At 36.1% G+C, this 20,404-nt stretch overlaps 1 protein-coding gene across 1 annotated transcript in view; it reads left to right on the top strand.

Annotated features, from left to right (window-relative positions):
- The window catches only part of MYO3A (myosin IIIA), a 203,225-nt gene that overhangs the window by 11,720 nt on the left and 171,101 nt on the right, over positions 1–20,404 (top strand). Inside the window, exons 3-6 of the mRNA XM_081054812.1 lie at positions 4,308–4,412; positions 4,967–5,066; positions 16,898–16,974; positions 19,680–19,825. Of these exons, the coding sequence (XP_080910938.1) occupies positions 4,308–4,412; positions 4,967–5,066; positions 16,898–16,974; positions 19,680–19,825 (428 nt within the window). The remainder of the gene's footprint in view (positions 1–4,307; positions 4,413–4,966; positions 5,067–16,897; positions 16,975–19,679; positions 19,826–20,404) is intronic.

Here is a 20,404-nt window from a genome sequence, read left to right as displayed (position 1 = left end):
GGGGAAGATAATGGGAGATAGCATTTTTACCTGATAAACCAACTCTAAAGCTACAGTATTTAAAACAATTCAATACTTAACAAGAATAGACAGATCAGAGGAATTGAATAATCTATAGAAAGGCCCAGATAGTCACTGGCATTTAGTATATAACATTGGTGACATCTACGATGGTAGCAGACTATCTACTTAGAACAAAATAAGTATTACACCGGCAAAGAACTGGTAGTGAATTGAAGATCAAAATATATCAAAATGATAAAATCATAAAAACACGGAGTCATATTTTAATTTTCTTAGTTTAGAGAAAAGTCTTCTGAGCATGACCAGAAAAGAAATAACAGTGAACATTAAGAAAAAAGTTGATAAATTTGAATTCTCCACCCTCTCTCCCTTCTAAACTACTATTTTACTATTTTTATTGTAATAGTATTTTTGGTTAAGAAAGTATTTTTAGAAGAATCATTATTTATTCCTTTATATTGGATAAATATTTATTGAATTGTTACTCTGTGCAAAGCATTGAGATAGGTACTAAAGTAGAAAAAAGTACTTCTATTTTATTATATGAGACACCATGACCAAAGTGAATACACCAGAACAGCCTGGAGAAAACTATTGTCAACATAGTGATGGCAGCTTCTATCCTGTCTTTAAAACCTTTCCCGTTTTCCCTTCCAACTTGCTGTTATCAGTCTAGTGATGTTATCAGTGAAGTTCTACAGTACTTACTCAGAATTATTATCTACATGAGTATACTTCAAGACTTAACATGTAATCTAGGTGATTGTTTTCTAATCTTTCTAATTCAGGGTTTTCTCAACCATGACATTGTTGACATTTGGGCCTGGATGAGTCTTTGTTGTAGGGGATTGTCCAGTGCCATGTTGGATATTTAGCAGCACCCTGACCCCAAATGTCAGTAGCAGCTCCCCAGTCTGGACAATCAAAAATAACTCCAAACATTGCCAGTTATCCTCTTGGGGCAAAATCATCCCTGTTTGAGAACCACTGTCTGACTGTTTGAAAGCCTCTTAAGAACAGAAGCTATCCCAGTCATCTTTGATCCACTTCAGTACCTATCTCAGTGCTTTGCGCATCGTAACAATTCAATAAATACTTGTCCGATACAAAGGAATAAATAATGATACTTCTAAAAATCTTTTCTTACTCCAAATGCTACTACAATGAAAATTTATGTCTATCAAGAATATATTCTGTGTTCGTACCTCACTTAGGTTAAAGTGTACTGGATATAAAATGCAACCATGAGTAGAATAATTTAGATGTTACTGAGAAGACACAGTAGGAGTCTGTCATAACTTGAATGAATTTTGTATGCTCCTTTATTATTAAGATCTTTTCACATATTCTTGATGTGGGAAGCCAGATTTTTAAAAATTAGTAGACTATTTTTTGAACAGTTTTAGATTTGCAGAAAAATTGAGCAGGAAGTACAGAGAGAGCCCATTAAATTTCCTTCCCTCCCCTGTTTTCCCTGTAATTAACATCTCGCATTAGTATAGTTCATTTGTTACAGTTGATGAGCCAATAACAGTACATCATTATCACCCAAAGCCCATGGTTCACATTAAGGTTTACTGTTGGTGGTGTACGTTTTATAGATTTTGACAAATACATAATGACCTGTGTCCACCTTTACAGCATCACAGACTTCTTTCACTGCCCTAAAAATCCTCTGTGTTCCATCTACTCGTCTCTCTTTTCCTTTTCTCTGGGGTGTCAGTGATTGATCTTTCACTGTCTCTATAGTTTTTCCTTTTCTAGACTGTCATATAGTTGGAATCATACAGTATGTAGTCTTTTCAGATTGCCTTCTTTCACTTAGTAATATATACATAAGGCTCCCCTGTTCGCGGTGTTGGCAGCTAGATTTTAAACTGTAGGGACAGAGAATGGATTAGTGGTTGTCAGGGGTTAGAGAAGGGGTTTGACTACGTATAAGAGACGTGAGGGAAGATTTTTGTGTGATGGGTTCATTCTTTATCTTCACTGTGGTAGTGGTTACATGACTATTACATTTGTCAAAACTCAAAATTCTATGCTAAATAGGGTGAATTTTATTATATGTTAATTGTACTTCAATATACCTTACTTGGAAAAAAGTAAAGTGCATATTATAAAGAATCTTATATTCTAAACTTTACTATGAAGTTGGTGCAAAAGTAATTGTGGTTTCAAAGGTTGAAAATAATTGCAAAAACTGCAACTACTTTTGCATTGACCTAATAGATGGGAAAAATAACTATTTTAAGTAATATGATACCAGAAAGTAAAAGATGAACTACTTAGTGCAAAGTGTGTGATTGCGTTAGTCCTTCTTTTATTTCACTTATTAATTTTATTTACTGCACATTCTTTCGGGTTCCATTATTTCCCCTGTGACATTCTAGCTGTTTCCTCTTGCATTAACATAATAGTCAACCTCAGACAGTGCAGCCAAAGATAGGCCACAGTTTGGAGAAATCGGAAAAGACGTTTAGTCTCCCTGCAATGATTTTTAGAAAATTTAAAACTGGTCCTAAAACTGTTTCTTTAAAACAAGTTCCTTGGAATTGAAAGGATTAATTTCTTTTTAGTCAATTTTGAGTAATTTTATAAAATGATTATGCTAGGCCACAGGAGAGGGAGTGTGACACTGTTTTCTGCTGCCAGGGCAGAACACTCTTCTGTTTATTCAGTTAAAGGCCATCTTCATTCTTCATACAGAAGAAAATGCAGGTTTTGGAATGTTAGGGCTGCATGTACTCTTGTATAAGCTGAAAGAAAATTTCTTTGAATGTAGAAAGCATACCAGTTATTAATGGGACTGAATCTAAATGTTCATTTGTAAGTTCAGGTTTAGATTTTAAAATATGCTCTTCTAGTAACAATATCTTACATGATGGAACAGCCAGCCCATCAGGCTTATTGAGTGATCATGAAATATCATGGTTAAGTGTGATCATAAAGTATTATTGTATTGGGGAATCATGAAGTGTCATGGTTCAGCCAGAAGCTTGACTCTAGAATCACACTGTCTGAGTTCATATCCTCCCTCTGTCACCACTGTGTGATCCCTTGCAAGTCATTTCACTATGTTGTGCCTCAGTTTCCCGATCTTTAATATGGAGGTGATAATAATCCCTACCTCAGAGAGGGTTGAGGTATAGAAATAACACATATAAATGGATTGGAAATGTACCTGGAACAAAGTGCCTGCTCAACACACCTCAGCTATTATTATCTAATCCATAATGGATGGGAGGGAAGTGTTCAGGTATCCAAAACAACCTAAGGACCATGATAGAAAAGTTTGTGAGAAAATGTGTTCAGTATTTCCAACTTAGATGCTAGGAATGTACTGCCTCTCCCCTCCTTTCTTTGCCTGCATTTAGGCTAGTAGAGTCAGAGAAATGATAACTTTCAATTCCCAGGAGCTGGTAGATACCAAAGGCAGGTGGGAGAGGAAGCCCCAAGGGTCAGCATAAGGAGAGCGCAGACAAGGGCCTCGGAGGAGAGGCCGGCTGAAGGCAAAGGCTAACCGGTCAGGAGGAAGGGACCCAGTGCTCCTGTGGTCAGAACCTCACTGGGCCATTTGCTTACTCATCTCCAATTGCCAATATCAGTTTTTCTATGTTCTGCAAAGTTGCAGCCCCTTTGAGAGTTTTCTGTGGGATTTCATGCTACTTAACTTTGGAGAACCTGGACTTGAAAAATTCCTCTGTAGTGTTCCTCCCTCCTGCTTTTCCATTTAGATCCCCTATTTTTGGGGTGTTGGGGTGGGAAGAGGCTTAAAGAGCCTAAAAAACACAATATTTAAAACGGTTTTTTTAAAAAATGTTATTTTAAATCCTTACTTTAATGCGTTCTGAAATTTTGCCAGAAAGGATGCATGTTTTTTAATTAAGGCCCATATAAAATAGCATATAGTCATGTATTCAAATCATAGAATCTATTGCACTATTAAACTGTCAGATATCAATAAGCCCTAGATCCTAAAATTTGGGTCTAGTTTGTAGAATCATGATTCTTATCTTTGCAATCTTATCTTTAACAATCAAGCCCAATGCTTCTCCAAATTCTTTTCTAAAAATTAATTCACATGAAAACTGTTTTCCAAAATAATTGTACACGAGTGCAAGTTTATATGTTCATTTCTTTTATGAAACCAGAAGGATGATGGGAATAATCCTTTGAAACAAAATAATGAAACCATTTTAAAAAATGTATTGGGGAAACCTTTTATAGCAAGTCCTTAAATGTCATATCTGTTTTAATATCAGTCTTGAAATATTCTTTTATAGCTGTGCAATGGAGGATCAGTGACAGATCTTGTGAAAGGATTTCTGAAAAAGGGTAAAAGAATGAATGAGCCCATAATTGCCTATATTTTACGTGAAGCCCTAATGGTAAGGCAATTTAAATTATTTGTGCATTAATTATGAGTCAGTTCTAGTTAAAAAATATGGATCTTATTTTTAGAAAAATATCACTACATTAATATTTATTGAGGCAAGACTATATGCAAAATTTGAAATGTTTAGGATAGCTAATTCCCTTCTTCCATTAGAAATCTAACCTCCTCATGTCATCAGAACCCTGAGTTTTGGTCTCCTAAATGTATTTCTGAGATTGTGTAGATAATGTGTATTTTTTTTACTAATAGTTAGGTTTTTATTTGCCATTATTTAGAATAAGTATATAGAATGTTTTCTTCTGCTGAGATCAATGCATTTTTAACAAAATATTTGGTAAGAGCTACGGATATGCTCTAGATTTAGAAATGTTTATATAGTCCAAAGTGGAGATGATGTACTTTGATTTGACTATTCAGTATGAAACATTTATGAATGTTTCAGTGTTAATGTTAACACATGTTTTGTATTGATATTGTACAAATATCATCTGAAAAGTATTTTTTTGTTTGATCTTTTTAAAAGTCATTTATATTTCCCCCTTCTAGGGACTTCAACATTTGCATAACAACAAAACTATCCATCGTGATATAAAAGGAAATAATATTTTGTTGACTACTGAAGGCGGAGTTAAACTCGTAGATTTTGGTAAGTTTTGTTTGAAATACATTTGAAATGCAAAATGGGTAGTATGAGATGACTTGATCGCTTTCCATCAGCCTTTCTTTCTGGACAGCGAAAGTAGAGAAAAACTTGAGATTAGAAAGTGTAGAAATTTTTTAAAATTTGGCAAATGAGAGAGTCTCAGAATCTCTCTTCTTTTAAGCTTGTGTCCATAACACCACTGTAGTGGCTGACCCTCTAAAACAGATGGCACCTCAAAAGATTGCCCTCAGCCTAAAATCCCTTGGCCCTTACTGGTGATATCTTTATGAATGCACATGTACCCAAATCCAGAATTTTGAGATATGAGGGGAAATCTTCAAAGGTCTCTGGGAAAATTTCTTCCCTCTTAAGAAGGAGGCACACGGAAAGATGGTGTCTTTCTTCCTTGGGACCCTCTGTGTCTTCTTGCAATACCTGATCCTGCTGCAGCCACCTTGTTCTGTCCTGAGGTGTTTCATCCCAAGTGGAAAGCCCACCTTGAGAAAGGCAGAGCTGAGCACAAAAAGAAGGAGGGTCCTTGATGACATAATCGAGCCACTGATTCAACCACCTTTGGAGCCTGCCCTATTTCTGGACCTTTTTCATGGGAGATAATATTCATGAATCCCTATATTACCAATGACGAGCTTCTGTGTCATAGATTAATCTAGATTAAAAACATAAACCCAGATAATACATAAGGTGACCTTTTATATGACATTTTTATAAAGTAGTCATAAGTTAGAAACCTGCTAAAATGAGAGCTTTGGCTTTAGATTAATTAACTGAATGACTTAACTTTCAGCAACAATTAGAAAGAGGTCCAGCTGCCTATTAAATGTGTTCCTAGTGTCTGATACTAAACTGCTATTTTTTGCATGTAAGATGGTGCTTGTATTTCCATTTTCCATAGTAAGAGGACATGGATTCAGTTCACCTAAAATGATTTGTAGGTTTTCATATGAATTGAAACCTGAGGATGGAGGTGCATGCATAGTGAAACTTCTCAAGGGCAGAAGGAATAAGATAAAGTAAGCCACAAAGTGCAGAAACAAACTGAAAATCAATGTCCTCATTTTATGTTTAAATCAAATTTTCAGAGAAGGCTCCGGCTGGGAGTAAAAGTGTTAGAATCCATGTAATTTCAATTTCTCACCTCCTGAAATATACGGTAAACTCATTATTGAGTACTGAAGATCTGTTCTGGGATACCTGCCAGTCCTCAAGATGTCCAACATAGAACTTCACCACCTCATCCATCCCCAGAACCTGCTTCCTATCAAGAGTCTCTTGTCTTAGAAAAAGCCTATTTTGTTGCTCAAGCCAGAAATCGTAGGCTCATCCTCTAGTCTTCCCTTGTTTTCATCTCCCACAACTACAATTAGTTAAAAAGCTCTGTTTCTGTATTATATATCCTCAGATTCCATATTTATTGCTCTTCCCCAGTCCTAGCCATCATCTCTGACCTGGGCTCCTGTAGTTACACTTTATTCAACTCCCCGCATCTAATCTCATTCCCTTCTTTCCAGTCCTTTCTCCATACCATAGCCAGAGGGACCCTTTCAGAAAGCACACTATGTGGGATATAAAACTGAAAGCAACAAAGGAACGAGACAAACAGATAAAGAAACAAAAACTCATAGACACAGATAATAGTTTAGTGGTTACCAGAGGGTAAGGGGGAGGGGGGAAGCAGGAGAGGGTAAACGGGGTCAAATATATGGTGATAGAAGAACTGACTCTGAGCAGTGAACACACAAAGTGATATAGATGATGTATTACAGAATTGTACACTTGAAATCTATGTAACTTTACTAACCAGTGTCACCGCAATAAACTTTAATTTTTTTTAAAAAAAAGAAAGCACATATGATCCTGCCACTCTCTGGCTCAATATTGTGTTCAATGGCTGCCACTAGCCCTTGAGAAAGGCTTTCTTTATGATCCTCTGTGCTGGCGCAGAGTAAGCACCAAATGACTGATACCCTTTTTCTACCCCTTAGTGCCCATCAGGTACCCTCTCTCCTGTCATCTAAGAGCCAGGTCATCTTCTTTCAGTTCCTTAAAAGTTCCATACTCTTTCTGAGGCAGGGCTCTGGCACATGTAATTGAGTACTACGAAATACTTGGAAAACTGAGTACTTCAACCTACTTCTGGAAGTGCTTCAAAATTTATTAGCATGTTTTTCTCTTTTGCCTGTCCCAAGGACATGATCTTCGCCCCCGTCTACCTGAGGCATCTCTCTGTCTGGGGGAGATTAAGATTTGTTCCAGAAGGAATGCAAGAAATTGGCTGAGTATTAACATTCAAAAACAGGAATTTGTAACAAGACCCAGGCTATCTCTTGAGAGAGTCTGCCTCCATTTCTATCCCTTTAGCATATGGAGAGAGGATATCCAGGGGCATACCATAGAGTTTCACGTAAGAGGGAACAGAAACAAGAGGGAAACGCTTTCCAATTCTAGGCTGATTGTGGAAACATGAAACAGAGAAAGAGGCAGGAGAGTGAGGTGAGCTTATAAAAAGTGGAGATAACAGCGAGAGCAGAACGGAGCTCCTGCGCTCACATTTCCCATCACTGTCATTCAGGGTCCCAGAGGAGGCCACTGCCCAGTGTGCCGTGGTCCCCACAGGGTGAGCCACATCGCTGTGCCTGAGGTGTGGGGGGATTAGGTAGAGAAAGTACTCAAGCTGAGCTTCCCCAAACCCTTACCCCTAGTTTTCAGAAACCCAAAAGTACCTGAGAATCTAGCTGGGGAGCTTCAAGAGGAGGTTGCTGAGGAGGGGAAGTGACACACAGAACAGATCACCTGGGCCAGGTCCGAGTAGGAGCCAGAGCCACACCGAAGAGTGTTCACAGCTCCAGCTGAAGCCACCCTGAGCCTTCATGTGCCAGGAGGACTACAGGAAACCCTTCCTGCATGAGGAGAACAGGCCCCAAGCTCATGGGATTCCCATGCTACTAGCAGGGGAAGCCAGCAAGGCCCCTAGCAGCCAGGCACACAAAAGCACATGTCCCCAGAGACTAGGGTCCCACCCTTCTCTTCTTCCTGCCACAGGGTCTGGTAAGCCATCCCTTATCCCGTACAGACAGTACCATCTTCAGGAGAAAAGAAGGAGGAGGAATGCCCTCTGAGAGGTGGGGCAAGCACTTTTGTCCAAGAGAGACTGAACTCTATTTAAGAGGACTTCCAGGATTCATGGATCTGACTAAGCTTTACTTCCCTTCCAGCCAGTGGGTAAGGGGCATAGGGATAAGCCATAAAATGAAGAATTACAATTTCTCTTTATATATAAAGTTTTGTGACCAGTTACAAACAAGATGCTTTCCCTACATAGAACACCCCCCTTACCCCTGCACTCAGCTAACTTCTTTTTGCCTGGCTGAGTGCTTCCTCTACACCCTATACTTTGTTTACCTAACCAGTTGTCACACTTGATTGTAATCATATATTTACAAGTGATTACAATGACTTTCATGATGACAGTCTAGACTATCACTTTGCATAGTACTGGTACATTGAAAGTACTCAATAAATACTCTCGAATGAATGAATGAATGGGAGGCATTCCTTCCATACAATTGTATTGTATTTTCCATACAATTTTGTGACCTTGAGAAAGTCACTTAAAACCTCCAAGGACATCAATCTGCTCATCTACAATTATAAAAAAGAACAGTCTCTACCTAATACAGTTTATTGTTGTGGAGAGTAAATGGGATGATACAGGTAAACTACTTAGTAAAATTATTGATGTTTCTAATTTTAAAAAATCTGAGCTATTACCATTATCATGAAATCATATTTCCATATAGCCTCTAGCTCAGTGTTGCACACATAGTACGTACTCAATAAATAGTAAATCAATACTTTATTAAATAGTTGCTAAATGATGAAAATCTGAGTTCCTAAATTTGATGCCAATTTCTGTTTCAAAAATAAATAGCCCTTTGCTAAAGTAAATTCAGTATTACTTTAAATATCAAGCCACTTACACTAAAAGTAAGATTCAGTTTGGTAATACTAGTTAAGAAAATCTTTTTTTTTTCTTTTTTTTGCTAAATGGGATATACTTTTACAAAAAACTACCAAACACCTCAGAGAGTGAAAAAACAAGTGAGCTTGTAAACGTTATTAAATACATTAGCAGTCACTGGTGTATGATCAATCAATAAATAATATGACCTCCCAGGAGATAAACCCCTTTAGGCAAGTCACCTAATGTCTGAAAAAGCAGTCCTATCTGGATTAGAAAAAGGAAAGAGACAAAATTTGAAGGGCCGTTCTCAGTTCTGTGAATTTCTCTCTGGGAAACTTCATTTCTAATAGGATAGTTCACATTTTAATATGAAAGTACAGAATGTACTCCTTGTGATTTATTTAGACATCGTTCTTTTGACAGAATATTTTATGGCTTTAAATATCTTGTTACCCACATTTCAATTTTAGACCAAATCCCCAATGAGTAATGTAGGTCAAAGAAAAATTGTGATTTATTTATTAAAACCCACTTTTGAACATCAAGTGAGGCAGTTACACCTGAACTTAAAAACTGGAAAGTTCCCTTCATTCCTTCCTTCCTGAATCACTCAAAACAAAGGCCTTTAAGTGTGTGGCATGCAGCACATGGCTTAAGCCTGAAACTGGTGAGGAAGGTGCCCATGAGGGGAGGATGGTAGGAATAGTGGCTGGGCATGGGGTGTACAGTTCCCAAGTGGGACAAGGAGAGCATCCATCTAGGGGAATGACGGTGACCCCTGTCAGGATGTCAGAGACTGAGCTGGGTAAGAAGGCATCTGCATAGGGGACAAGATGGAGACAAAAGATTGGTTACATAAAGGGGACTTCATTTATGTATGTCAATTAGGAAGAAAACAATTAGGACAAAAAATGATGAGAACAATGGGAGCCACATTTTTTGCTGTTAGTGAAAATAATGACAAATATGGAAAAGGAGAAAACTAAACCTAATGAGGTTGATTGGAATTGGTGATATCAACGTGAGCTCATGGTTTTCAGTATACGAGATGTGACAATTAAGTTCGTGAACTTGTTGCACTGATGTTGCTAACCTTTTTTGATATCAAAGGGATTATTCATTATGAATTTGCAACAACTGGACAAACAGTTAACCAGGTTTACTATTTGGAAGTGTTGAAAATGCTGCATGAAAAAGTTAGATAAAAATGACCTGAACTTTTTGCGAAAATGACTAGAACTTTTCACCAACAATTCATGGCTCTTGCATCACAACAATGCACCAGCTCACACGGCACTGTCTGTGAGGGAGTTTTTAGCCAGTAAACAAATAACTGTATTGGAACACCCTCACTATTCACCTGATCTGGCCCCCAATGACTTCTTTCTTTACCCAAAGATAAAGGAAATATTGGAAGGAAGACATTTTCATGACATTCAGGACATCAAGTGTAATACGACAACAGCTCTGATGTCCATTCCAGAAAAAGAGTTCCAAAATTACTTTGAAGGATGGGCTAGGTGCTGGCGTCAGTGCATAGCTTCCCAAGGGAAGTACTTCGAAGGTGACCGTAGTGATATTCAGCAGTGAGGTATGTAGCCCTTTTTCTAGGATGAGTTTGCGAACTTAATTGTCCGACCTCGTGTGTGTGTGTGTGTGTGTGTAATATATATTATATTTATTTCATATATGTAATACATGTGTGTATAATATGTATTATATATATTTCATATATGTAATATATGTGTGTGTATAATATATTATATATGGAAAAAGAGAGAGAGATTTCAAGGAAATGGCTCATGTAACTGTGGAGGCTTGGCAACCCCAAAATCTGAAGGTAGGCTAGCAGGCTGGAGACCCACAGGAGAGCTGCAGTATGAGTCCACAGGTCACCTGCTGGCCAAACTCCTTGCCCAGTGGAGCTCAGTCTCTGCTGTTAAGGCCTTTCACTCATTAAATGAGGTTCACCCACATTATGGAAGATAATCTGCTTTACTCAAAGTCCACTGATTTAAATGTTGACCTTATTCAAAAAACAGTTTCACAGAAACATCCAGACTAATGTTTGACCACATATCTGGGCACTGTGGCCCAGCCAAGTTGACACATAAAATGACTCATCACATTGTCTTAACCTCATGAACAAAATGAGGATATTAAGTAGTATAATAAATTTTATGGCCCCTTCTTGTTGAGAAAAAATTAGTATTTTTATAATTTAAATTCTCATTCCTGTAATATTTTGTTAACAACAAAAATCCATGCTCTTCCTTTTGGTCTCTTGAGATATCAAGGTGTTGCTTTCTAGTTGTAGCAAATCAAGTTCTCTGGAATGGTCTGGTGTGTTAGAACCATGTTGGAAACCACATATATGATGTTTCTTCTGATTCGCTAAGAATACGAGATCTCTTGACCGGAGGTGAGGTATAAAGCCTACATGTTTTTTTCCCCTAGATACGGTACTTGTACAATAGGGAAACAGAGTTGTTGTACTGTCATCAGCAGCCCGGGAAGTCTTGTTGGAGGGGCCTGAAATGGCATGAAAAGTCCCCATCAGTGTAATCAGAGCAAAGGACTGAAGAATCATTAATACAGATAAACCTCCTTCATGTTCCTGTGGTTTTGACTTTCAGTAGATTATTGCCCTCTCTTCTAGCCTGTTTTCTCTTCAGCCCTGATCTCTTTTCGGCCTCTTGGTTGTTTTTCTGTTTGTTTGTTTTTTTCCAATATCCTCTCACTATTCAAACTTTCTGCCTGGAATTTTCCATCCTTTGGCATCTTCTCCCCTGAGATGCTTATGTAACTGTTTGCTTTGCTATCTTATTCCATTAGTTCCTCTCTGGACAAGATGATTTTCCTAATCTTCTTTACTTCCTAGGACTCCTGAACTCATAGGCGTGATTTGGATTCCTGTTGCCTTTTAAAGTCATTTGTGTCACTCATTTTTAATAGAATGTGGTATTTTTCTACCTTCTTAGCTACTTTTCTTGTGAGAATTTATATTAAGTAAAAATGTCATTTGTTCTCAGGAAACTCTTTTCTGTCTCCAGTGGAAGTTTACTAACCTGACAATGAACATGTTAGACTATCTGACCATTGAGTTGCCTTCTAGCTCTGAAGCTATTTGGTTGTGTTGGTAAAATGATCTTCAGGTTTACCAGTCATTGCAGAAGCAGTCAACAAACATGAAATTTTTTGCATAGTTGGGTCTGTATTCTGTTTTTAATATTTTTATTATTTCAATGTGATAATCAGCCAGTATTCTCAGATTCATGGGTTTCTCATTCTACATAGTCGCATTTTTCCTTTTTCACTTATTTTGAGACTGTTTTTCCTTCTTCACATTCTGGGCTCAATTTTTCTTGTTTCCATAGAGTTTACAGGAACCAAGTGTAAAACATTCTTTCTGCAGGATCCCAATAGTTACTAAAAGATATATGTGTCTCCAAGAGCATTGTAAGGGGGTGTCAGTCAATACCAGGGTGTTTGCAAACATCATTGAAGTGCAGAAAGAAATATTAATACCTCTACTATAGTTATTATTTTAACTTCATTCTTTAAAATTACCTTCATTTATATGCGTCATAATGTATATGTTAATATATTAGTAAAAATTTAGAGAATAGTCTATATGTCTATGTATAGTATCCTTACTCAGAAGGTTTTTATTGTTTGGTATGTGTGATTAAAGTGTTTGGATGCCAAAGGTTTCCCTTAGGAAATTCTTAACCTGATATTAGTATAAATATATAAATGTAATATAATCTCATATTACTATCAAAACCTAATGACTCAGGCTTTATAAACTTATTATTCACTATTACCCTTGTTTGCTCCTTTATATGTGAAATCATTAGGGTCTTGTATTAGCCAGGTTTCGTTGGTTGTAAGCAACAGAAACTGATTTTGACCAACTTAGGCAAGAACTGACAACAACACTGGCTGGCTTACAAAATCAAGGTTGAGGTTGAAGCTGGGCCATCTGGCCTCTTAAGAAGCACCGTGACAGCCCCGGAACCGCAGGAACGGCATTGCCCGGACTAATCCTTAGAGCTCTGCCATTGGTTGACTTGACTCTAGTTACCTCCCTCTTTGAGTATCTCTACTCAAGATTCACATTTCCAAGTAAAGGTGTCTGAATGGTCTGCTTTGGGTTACATGTCACACCCCTAAAACCTCTTTTAGTATCTTAAATATATATTTCCTGTGGAATATGGAGGGAAGATTCTTTCTTCCCATCCATGTCAATAAGTTTAAATACCAAGACATGACTACTTGCTGACAAATGCAAATTCTAGTGACATGATCTTTTCTTCATATCCAGATTGAGTAAAAACAGTATCACATGATTAGTCTAAAATGTCACTTTCCTGCCGGGAGCAAAACTTTTGATTTTTAACTTGGTTGTGGTTTTCTCTCCCTTGTTCTTTACTTTTCAGTTAAATGACATTTGAATTCTTAAATTATCTTTATGAAATTGAAGCAGAAATATCCAAGGTTTAAATATCATTTTACATGTTTTCATAAATAATTAGAAACACTCAGAATAAATTTTAGTAAATTTAAAATCTATTATAAATTAAATTGCTTCTAAACTCCATTTGCTTTTTCCACTTATATAAATTACTATATGCTGATACTATTGAAACATAAAAGCTTAATCACTTCTGCCTTTAATTCATAGAAAAAGACAAGATAAAATGTTGAGATTTAATTTTTCTGAAAGGTAGAATACCTGGAGTAGAGGAAGAGGTTGTATTTTGAAGAACTGTGATATTAAGTGTTGATTCCCTTTCTTCATGTAGTCTATTAGAAAATATTTAAGAGAGAAACAGATTAGAAAATCTTTGGGGTGATTTTTTTTTTTTTTTTGGCTAAAAATTTTTTCAATTACCGTTGACGTTCAGACTATGTATATTAGTTTCAGGTGTACAGCATAATGGTTATACATTTATATAATTTATGAAGTGATCCCCCTTATAAGTCTAGTACCTACATGGCACCATACATAGTCATTATAATATTATTGACTATATTCCGTATGCTCTACTTTACATCCCATGACTATTTTGTAAATACCAATTGGTACTTCTTAATCCCTTCACCATTTTCACTCTGTCCCCCAAATCCCCTCCCATTTGGAAACCATCAGTTCATTCTCTATATCTATAAGTCTGTTTCTGTTTTATTTCTTTTGTTCCTTACATTCCACATATAAGTGAGATCATATGGTATTTGTCTTTCTCTGTCTGACTTACTTCACTTTGCATAATATCCTCTAGTCCATTCATGTTGTCACAAAAGGTAAGATTTTATTATTTTTTATGGCCAAGTAATATTCCATTGTGTATATGTACCACCTCTTCTTTATCCAATTGTCTATGGATGGTCACTTAGGTTACTTTCATATCTTGTCCATTGTAAATAATGCTGCAGTGAACATAGGGCTGAATATATCTTTTTGAATATGTGTTTTGGATATCTTTGGTTAAATACCCAGGAGTGGAATTGCTGGGTCATAAAGTAGTTCTGAACTCCATACTGTTTTCCATAATGATTGCACCAATTTGCAATCCTTACATTCCCTTTTATAATCCCAATAATAAACTAGGGTTCCTTTTCTTCACATTCTTGTCAACACTTGTTGTTTGTTACTTATTAATGATAGTCATTCTGACAAGTGTTAGGTGATAAACCATTGTGGTTTTAATTTGTGTTTCTCTGATGATTAGTAACATTGAACTTCATCTCATGTATCTATCGGCCATGTGTATGTCCTCGTTGGAGAAATGTCTATTCAGGTCCTCTGTCCATTTTTTAAATTGGTTGTTTGCTTTTTTCATGTTAAGTTATATGAGTTCTTTATAAATTTTGGATATTAACCCCTTATTGGATGTATCAGTAGCTAGAAAATGTCCTTTGAATTTGAAAAATGATTTAGTGAGGATATTTTTTCTGTCAAATAAACATATTTAAAGACAAAATTTAAAGAACAGGATTTTTTTGTAGGTGAATTTTTTTTGTAAGGGATGCAGTTATTTTGGAACCAAAAGATACAGCCTACCCCTCTGCTTAGGTATATTTCCACCAGTGATATATTCATTTGGCTGAATTGTCTGATAAATGTCACATGCTATCTTAGACGAATCAAATAGATCTAATTTTAAATTTCTCTTAGTGTCTTTGTTCTATTTGGCTTATAATATAAACAAACATCCAGAGACCAAAACAAATGATACCTGGGAGGTACTTTTCAAAACAGGGCAATCAGGTAGTGAAAACCCATGATTTGGGTATAACCTATCAACTGTAGAGTAGGTCAAGAGAAGCAGCACTGAACATCCAGAGGTAACCATGCTCCATGTGAGGAGCAAGAATATGAATTTCGAGGAGAGACACTTTCCTCCTGATTTTCTTAAGGATCAGTTATGATTATATTTAACCAGGTAGAATTTATGGAATGATATGATTGAAATATTTGGTTAAACCTCTATATTGTAGCCCATTGGTCTGTAATCTCTCTAAAGGAAAAGAACAGATTCTGTTAATGGTGTTGGTTTGAATAGATGTGGTTAATTTGCAACTTCTAGTCACAGGGGATTTGACCAAAGTTGATAGATGGAAAATGATTTTATTCACATTCATAATTCACCTTACTATGTGCATACCGTCGTATAAAGCATTCTCAAATTCACCAGAATTTTGGTAATGGTCAGAGGGGACAGAGGGGAGGAAGCATACCATTGAAAAACAATTACATGTCAAAATATGTAATACAGACAAATAGTTAAAAATGTAGAAAGTTAAAAGAAATAGAGGTTAGTATGATCAGGAATACCGTGTTTGCCGTGTATAATGTGCACCCACGTTTTTGGCCCAAACTTCAGGGGAAAAAAATCTTTCGTTTTAATTTTTTAATTCAAATTTGTATTTGTTTACATTTAAGTACTTGTTTTTTGTATTATAAAGGGATTTTAGCATTTATTTTTTAACATATTATGGCACAGGAAATTTTGTGTAACAAATAATTACAAAACATAAGAACTGATACAAGGTGCAAGAAATGTTATGTACTGATAAACTTATGATATTTATGCATCATAGAAGGCCAAGAACTCTTCGTTGTTGCAAGTTCGTCATAAACAAAACCGATTATCGTATGCCAGGGTATTATTTTGCATATGGGTAGCATTATTGATTTCTCAAGTTACACATTTAACTCATAAGCATAAATAAAAGAATCAAAAACATTTATACTCTGTTTCCCCGAAAATAAGACCTAGCCGGACAATCAGCTCTAATGTGTCTTTTGGAGCAAAAATTAATATAAGACCCGGTATTATATTATATTACATTATATTACATAAGACCGGGTCTTATGTTATAGTAAAATAAGATAAGACCTGGTCTTCCATTAATTTTTGCTCCAAAAGACACATTAGAGCTGATTGTCCGGCTAGGTCTTATTTTAGGGGAAACATGTTATAGATATGGAATTAGTACTACCCATGTATAATGTGCATCCTTATTTTTTCCTCATAAATTTGGGCAAAAAGGTGCACATTATACATGGCAAAGTACGGTAAATTAAAAGTCAGCATAGGGACCTAAAACTGGAAGTGGGGCTTTAAGGATGGATAGGTTTGGTTATGAGAAACAGAAAATAGTAGGACCCTGCTATATTTTGGCTGTGCAAAAATCCTAACTTAGGATACTTCAATTTGAGGCTCAAGTCCAGTGGCAGCTTTAAGGGAACAGAATTTTAATATTAGTCTGTAAGCAAATTTATTGCAATTGCAGTCTCTTTATGTGAGGAATTAATGTAAGAAGTCTCTTCTCTTACTTCCAGGTGTGTCTGCACAGCTCACCAGCACCTGGCACCGTCGGAATACATCTGTAGGAACACCATTTTGGATGGCTCCTGAGGTTAGAGTTCGGAGGGAAATAAATGTAATATTTGATCCTCTCTGACTTTCCTTTTTATGAGTACTCTATCTCCATATGTGTTTTGGAATATTGCTAGAAGAAAATGTCAGTTGTGTTGTTTTTGTGCAGATTTTTGCATGTATAAGGAGGAACATGGCAGGTAATAAATGGGCTGTGAATGAATAGATGAGTAAATGAAGGATTGACTGAATGAGTGAGTCAGAGAAGATAAACTACTTGCAACCTTAATTTTTTATTAAATTTACTTTTAATTTGTTAGCATATGAATGATATTTAAATTCTGGTTTTTTTTTTAATTAAAGCTTATTGGGGTAACAATGGTTAGTAAAGTTACACAGGTTTCAAGTGTACAATTCTGTAATACATCATCTATATATCTCATTGTGTGTTCACCACCCAGAGTCAGTTTTCCTTCCATCACCATATATTTGATCCCCTTTACCCTCCTCTACCATCTCCCGCCCCCTTCCCCTCTGATAACCACTATACTAATGTCTGTGTCTACAAGTTTTTGCTTATTTGTTTGTCTTGTTCTTTTGTTGTTTTCAGTTTTATATCCCACATATCAGTGAAGTCATATTGTTCTCGATTTTTTTCTACCTGACTTATTTAGCTCAGCATAATAATCTCCAGATATATCCATGTTATCGCAAATGGTACTATTTCATCTTTTCTTATGGCAGAATAGTATTCCATTGTGTGTATGTACCACAACTTCTTTATCTAGTCATCTGTTGAAGGGCACTTAGGTTGTTTCCATGTCTTGGCCACTGTAAATAAAGCTGCAATGAACGTAGGAGCACATGTATCTTTATGGATAAATGTTTTCAAATTTTGGGGGTACATATCTAGGAGAGGGATTGCTGGGTCATATGGTAAATAGATGCTGTTTTTAAATTATAATAGAAATATTATGAAAACCCCTAGCTTTTGTTTAACATCAGATTCAGGTCTATTAACCCATGTAACAGATTTCCATACAGAGTCATTCTGCTTCGGGCTATGTTCAGTTTTAGTAGATTCCTTTCATTATTACCTTTGCGAAGTTGTAAATAAACTGCCAAAATAGTTGAGGAAATAAGTTCTCTAGATTCACATCTCTCCACAGTCACTGTTAATGCCCTTAGTCTTTTTAATCATGTTTATCAGAAAACAACAATTTATGTTTGAAAACTTTCTCTGCGACCTTTGGAAAAGCTCTGCTATTTATCTACAATTTTCTAGGGAGTGAAGGAGGGAAAATAATTCAAATACTACATTAATATTGCAAAAGCTTAGAATTAAATTTGAGGATTAAATTCTGGATGTGATTAAAAAATAAAAGGCAATGATAAACATATCACGTAGGACCAGAGTTACTCCAGGGAGGAGGCAAGAAGATGGGATAGAGAAAGAACACAGAAGCAAATGTATGTTATTGGCAACATTCTGGTTCTGGGGTGCGAGGTGAGTTCACGGGCAAATAAACATAAAGGCCATAAAACAATGTTTGTACTTAAAACTGGTTTTTGTCGATGCTATTAGTGTCAGGTATGAATAAAGATATATTGATGAAGGAGTCACCCTTTCTGGATGACATGTTTGTAATGTTACCAAAGAAACTCCAGTGTGACAACATGGGGATATTTTAATGTGTTAAGCCTGATGTTAAATGGAGTCAGAAAGATGAAATATTATTCCACGTAGGGCCTTACGTTTCTTTCGTTTTATATATCATTTCATAGTACTGCAGTGAAATGATAAAACTGTAACCTGCCAGCATCCCCAAATCATTTCTTATTTGTCTTGTGGATTGGAATTCACAAAATGTAAACTTTTTTAAAGTGTAAAAACTTGTTTTAAAATGTGAAGTTGAATTTCCTTTTTGTGATCACTGATGTTACAATTACTTGCAAACGAACTGTATTTATATTTACATTATTTAGAAATAAATTAAGTAATTATTCAATAATTCTATGTAATACTATTTTATAATATTGCAAAACAAAATCCCACTTTTTTCTTGTCTCTCAATTACATCCTTTGATTAGTGAAATTTTTAAAAACCTGGTTGTAGTTTTAGAGTTTAGAGTGCTCCTAGATAAGGGTTCATAAATCTTTATTAGTGTTTATTTGTATTTAGTATAATTTCCTTTTATTAATTGATCCTTTTTGCCATCCTCCAAACTTGTCTCATTGCTCCCTTAGGTATCCTTGCCTTCTAGTTGCCAGAAAAGATCAAAGCCATTTAACTAGACTGCTCTCAAGCTTGTTTTTCTTTATCTCCTTCACTTTTAATTTATTAAAGATCTGTTCTTTGTCTTTGCCAAGATGATATATTGCTCATCAGACAGGTGTTTATTGAGTGACTATCATTGCACAATCTTTACCTGTGCATTTGACCCCATCCTTTTCCATTTGGGACGCCTTTTCTTTCTCCTTTCTGTTTGGTATTTTCAAAAATATTCCTTTTCATAGGCTTCTTCCCTTAATATTTGCAAACCTGCTAAGGTATATTTTGTTCTCAGAATAAAAACACTACTACTAATAATTTGAGCTTTTACTCTCTCAAGTTACTGCCTTTACTGGTAGCTATCTAACTTCATCAGTTTGAACACATACGCTTTGTTCTGAACATTTTGCTACATGCTTGTTAAAGTCACAAATTTCATGTCTTTTTTTTTTCTTTTTTCATTTTCTACTAGGTGATTGCGTGTGAACAGCAATTGGACACAACTTATGATGCCAGATGTGACACATGGTCCCTGGGGATCACAGCCATCGAGCTAGGGGATGGAGACCCACCACTAGCCGATCTGCATCCCATGCGAGCACTCTTCAAAATACCAAGGTCAGAGGATTCTAACACTCGGCCCAGTATCTGCAATCCCGTTTTCCAGCCATTGAGTGCTCACCATGCTCATGGAAATATTCAGAAATATTTTAGCAAATCGGGAGCAGAGTGGCCTGGAATATCATTCTGCTTCTTCCAAGTCATTGTATTTGTTTAGCAGTTTCATTTCCCTGGTCGAAGTGGAAGATTTTTTTTTCTTTTTTTTCTTTTTTAATACTCTGTGTGTCTTTTTTCTTTTGCAAGAATTTGGTCTCAAAAAACAACAGTTCCTCCCAGACTTTATCCAATCTCCAATTAGTCAGTGAGGCAGCCTGGTCCCCAGTCAATGCAACAGAGATTTGCTTTGCTTCAGTCTATCCGTCTAGTAGTTTTTACTACTTGCTAAGACTTCTCTTTGTTTAGAACTTTAAAATACTATTATTAAGAAAATTATAAGTAGAACATATTGATAAAATAATGATTTAGAGTATGTTAGTGTTTTGAATATATGGACATAAAGCAGTGAACTTAAAAGAATAGTTTCTTTGGAGCCATGAAAATGCTTTCCTCTATCTATTTACACCTCTACCCTTCAGT

This window comes from Rhinolophus hipposideros, assembly GCF_964194185.1.
Source record: "Rhinolophus hipposideros genome assembly, chromosome: 1".
Lineage (NCBI taxonomy): Eukaryota > Metazoa > Chordata > Mammalia > Chiroptera > Rhinolophidae > Rhinolophus > Rhinolophus hipposideros.
This window is presented reverse-complemented; position numbering and strand designations above follow the sequence as displayed.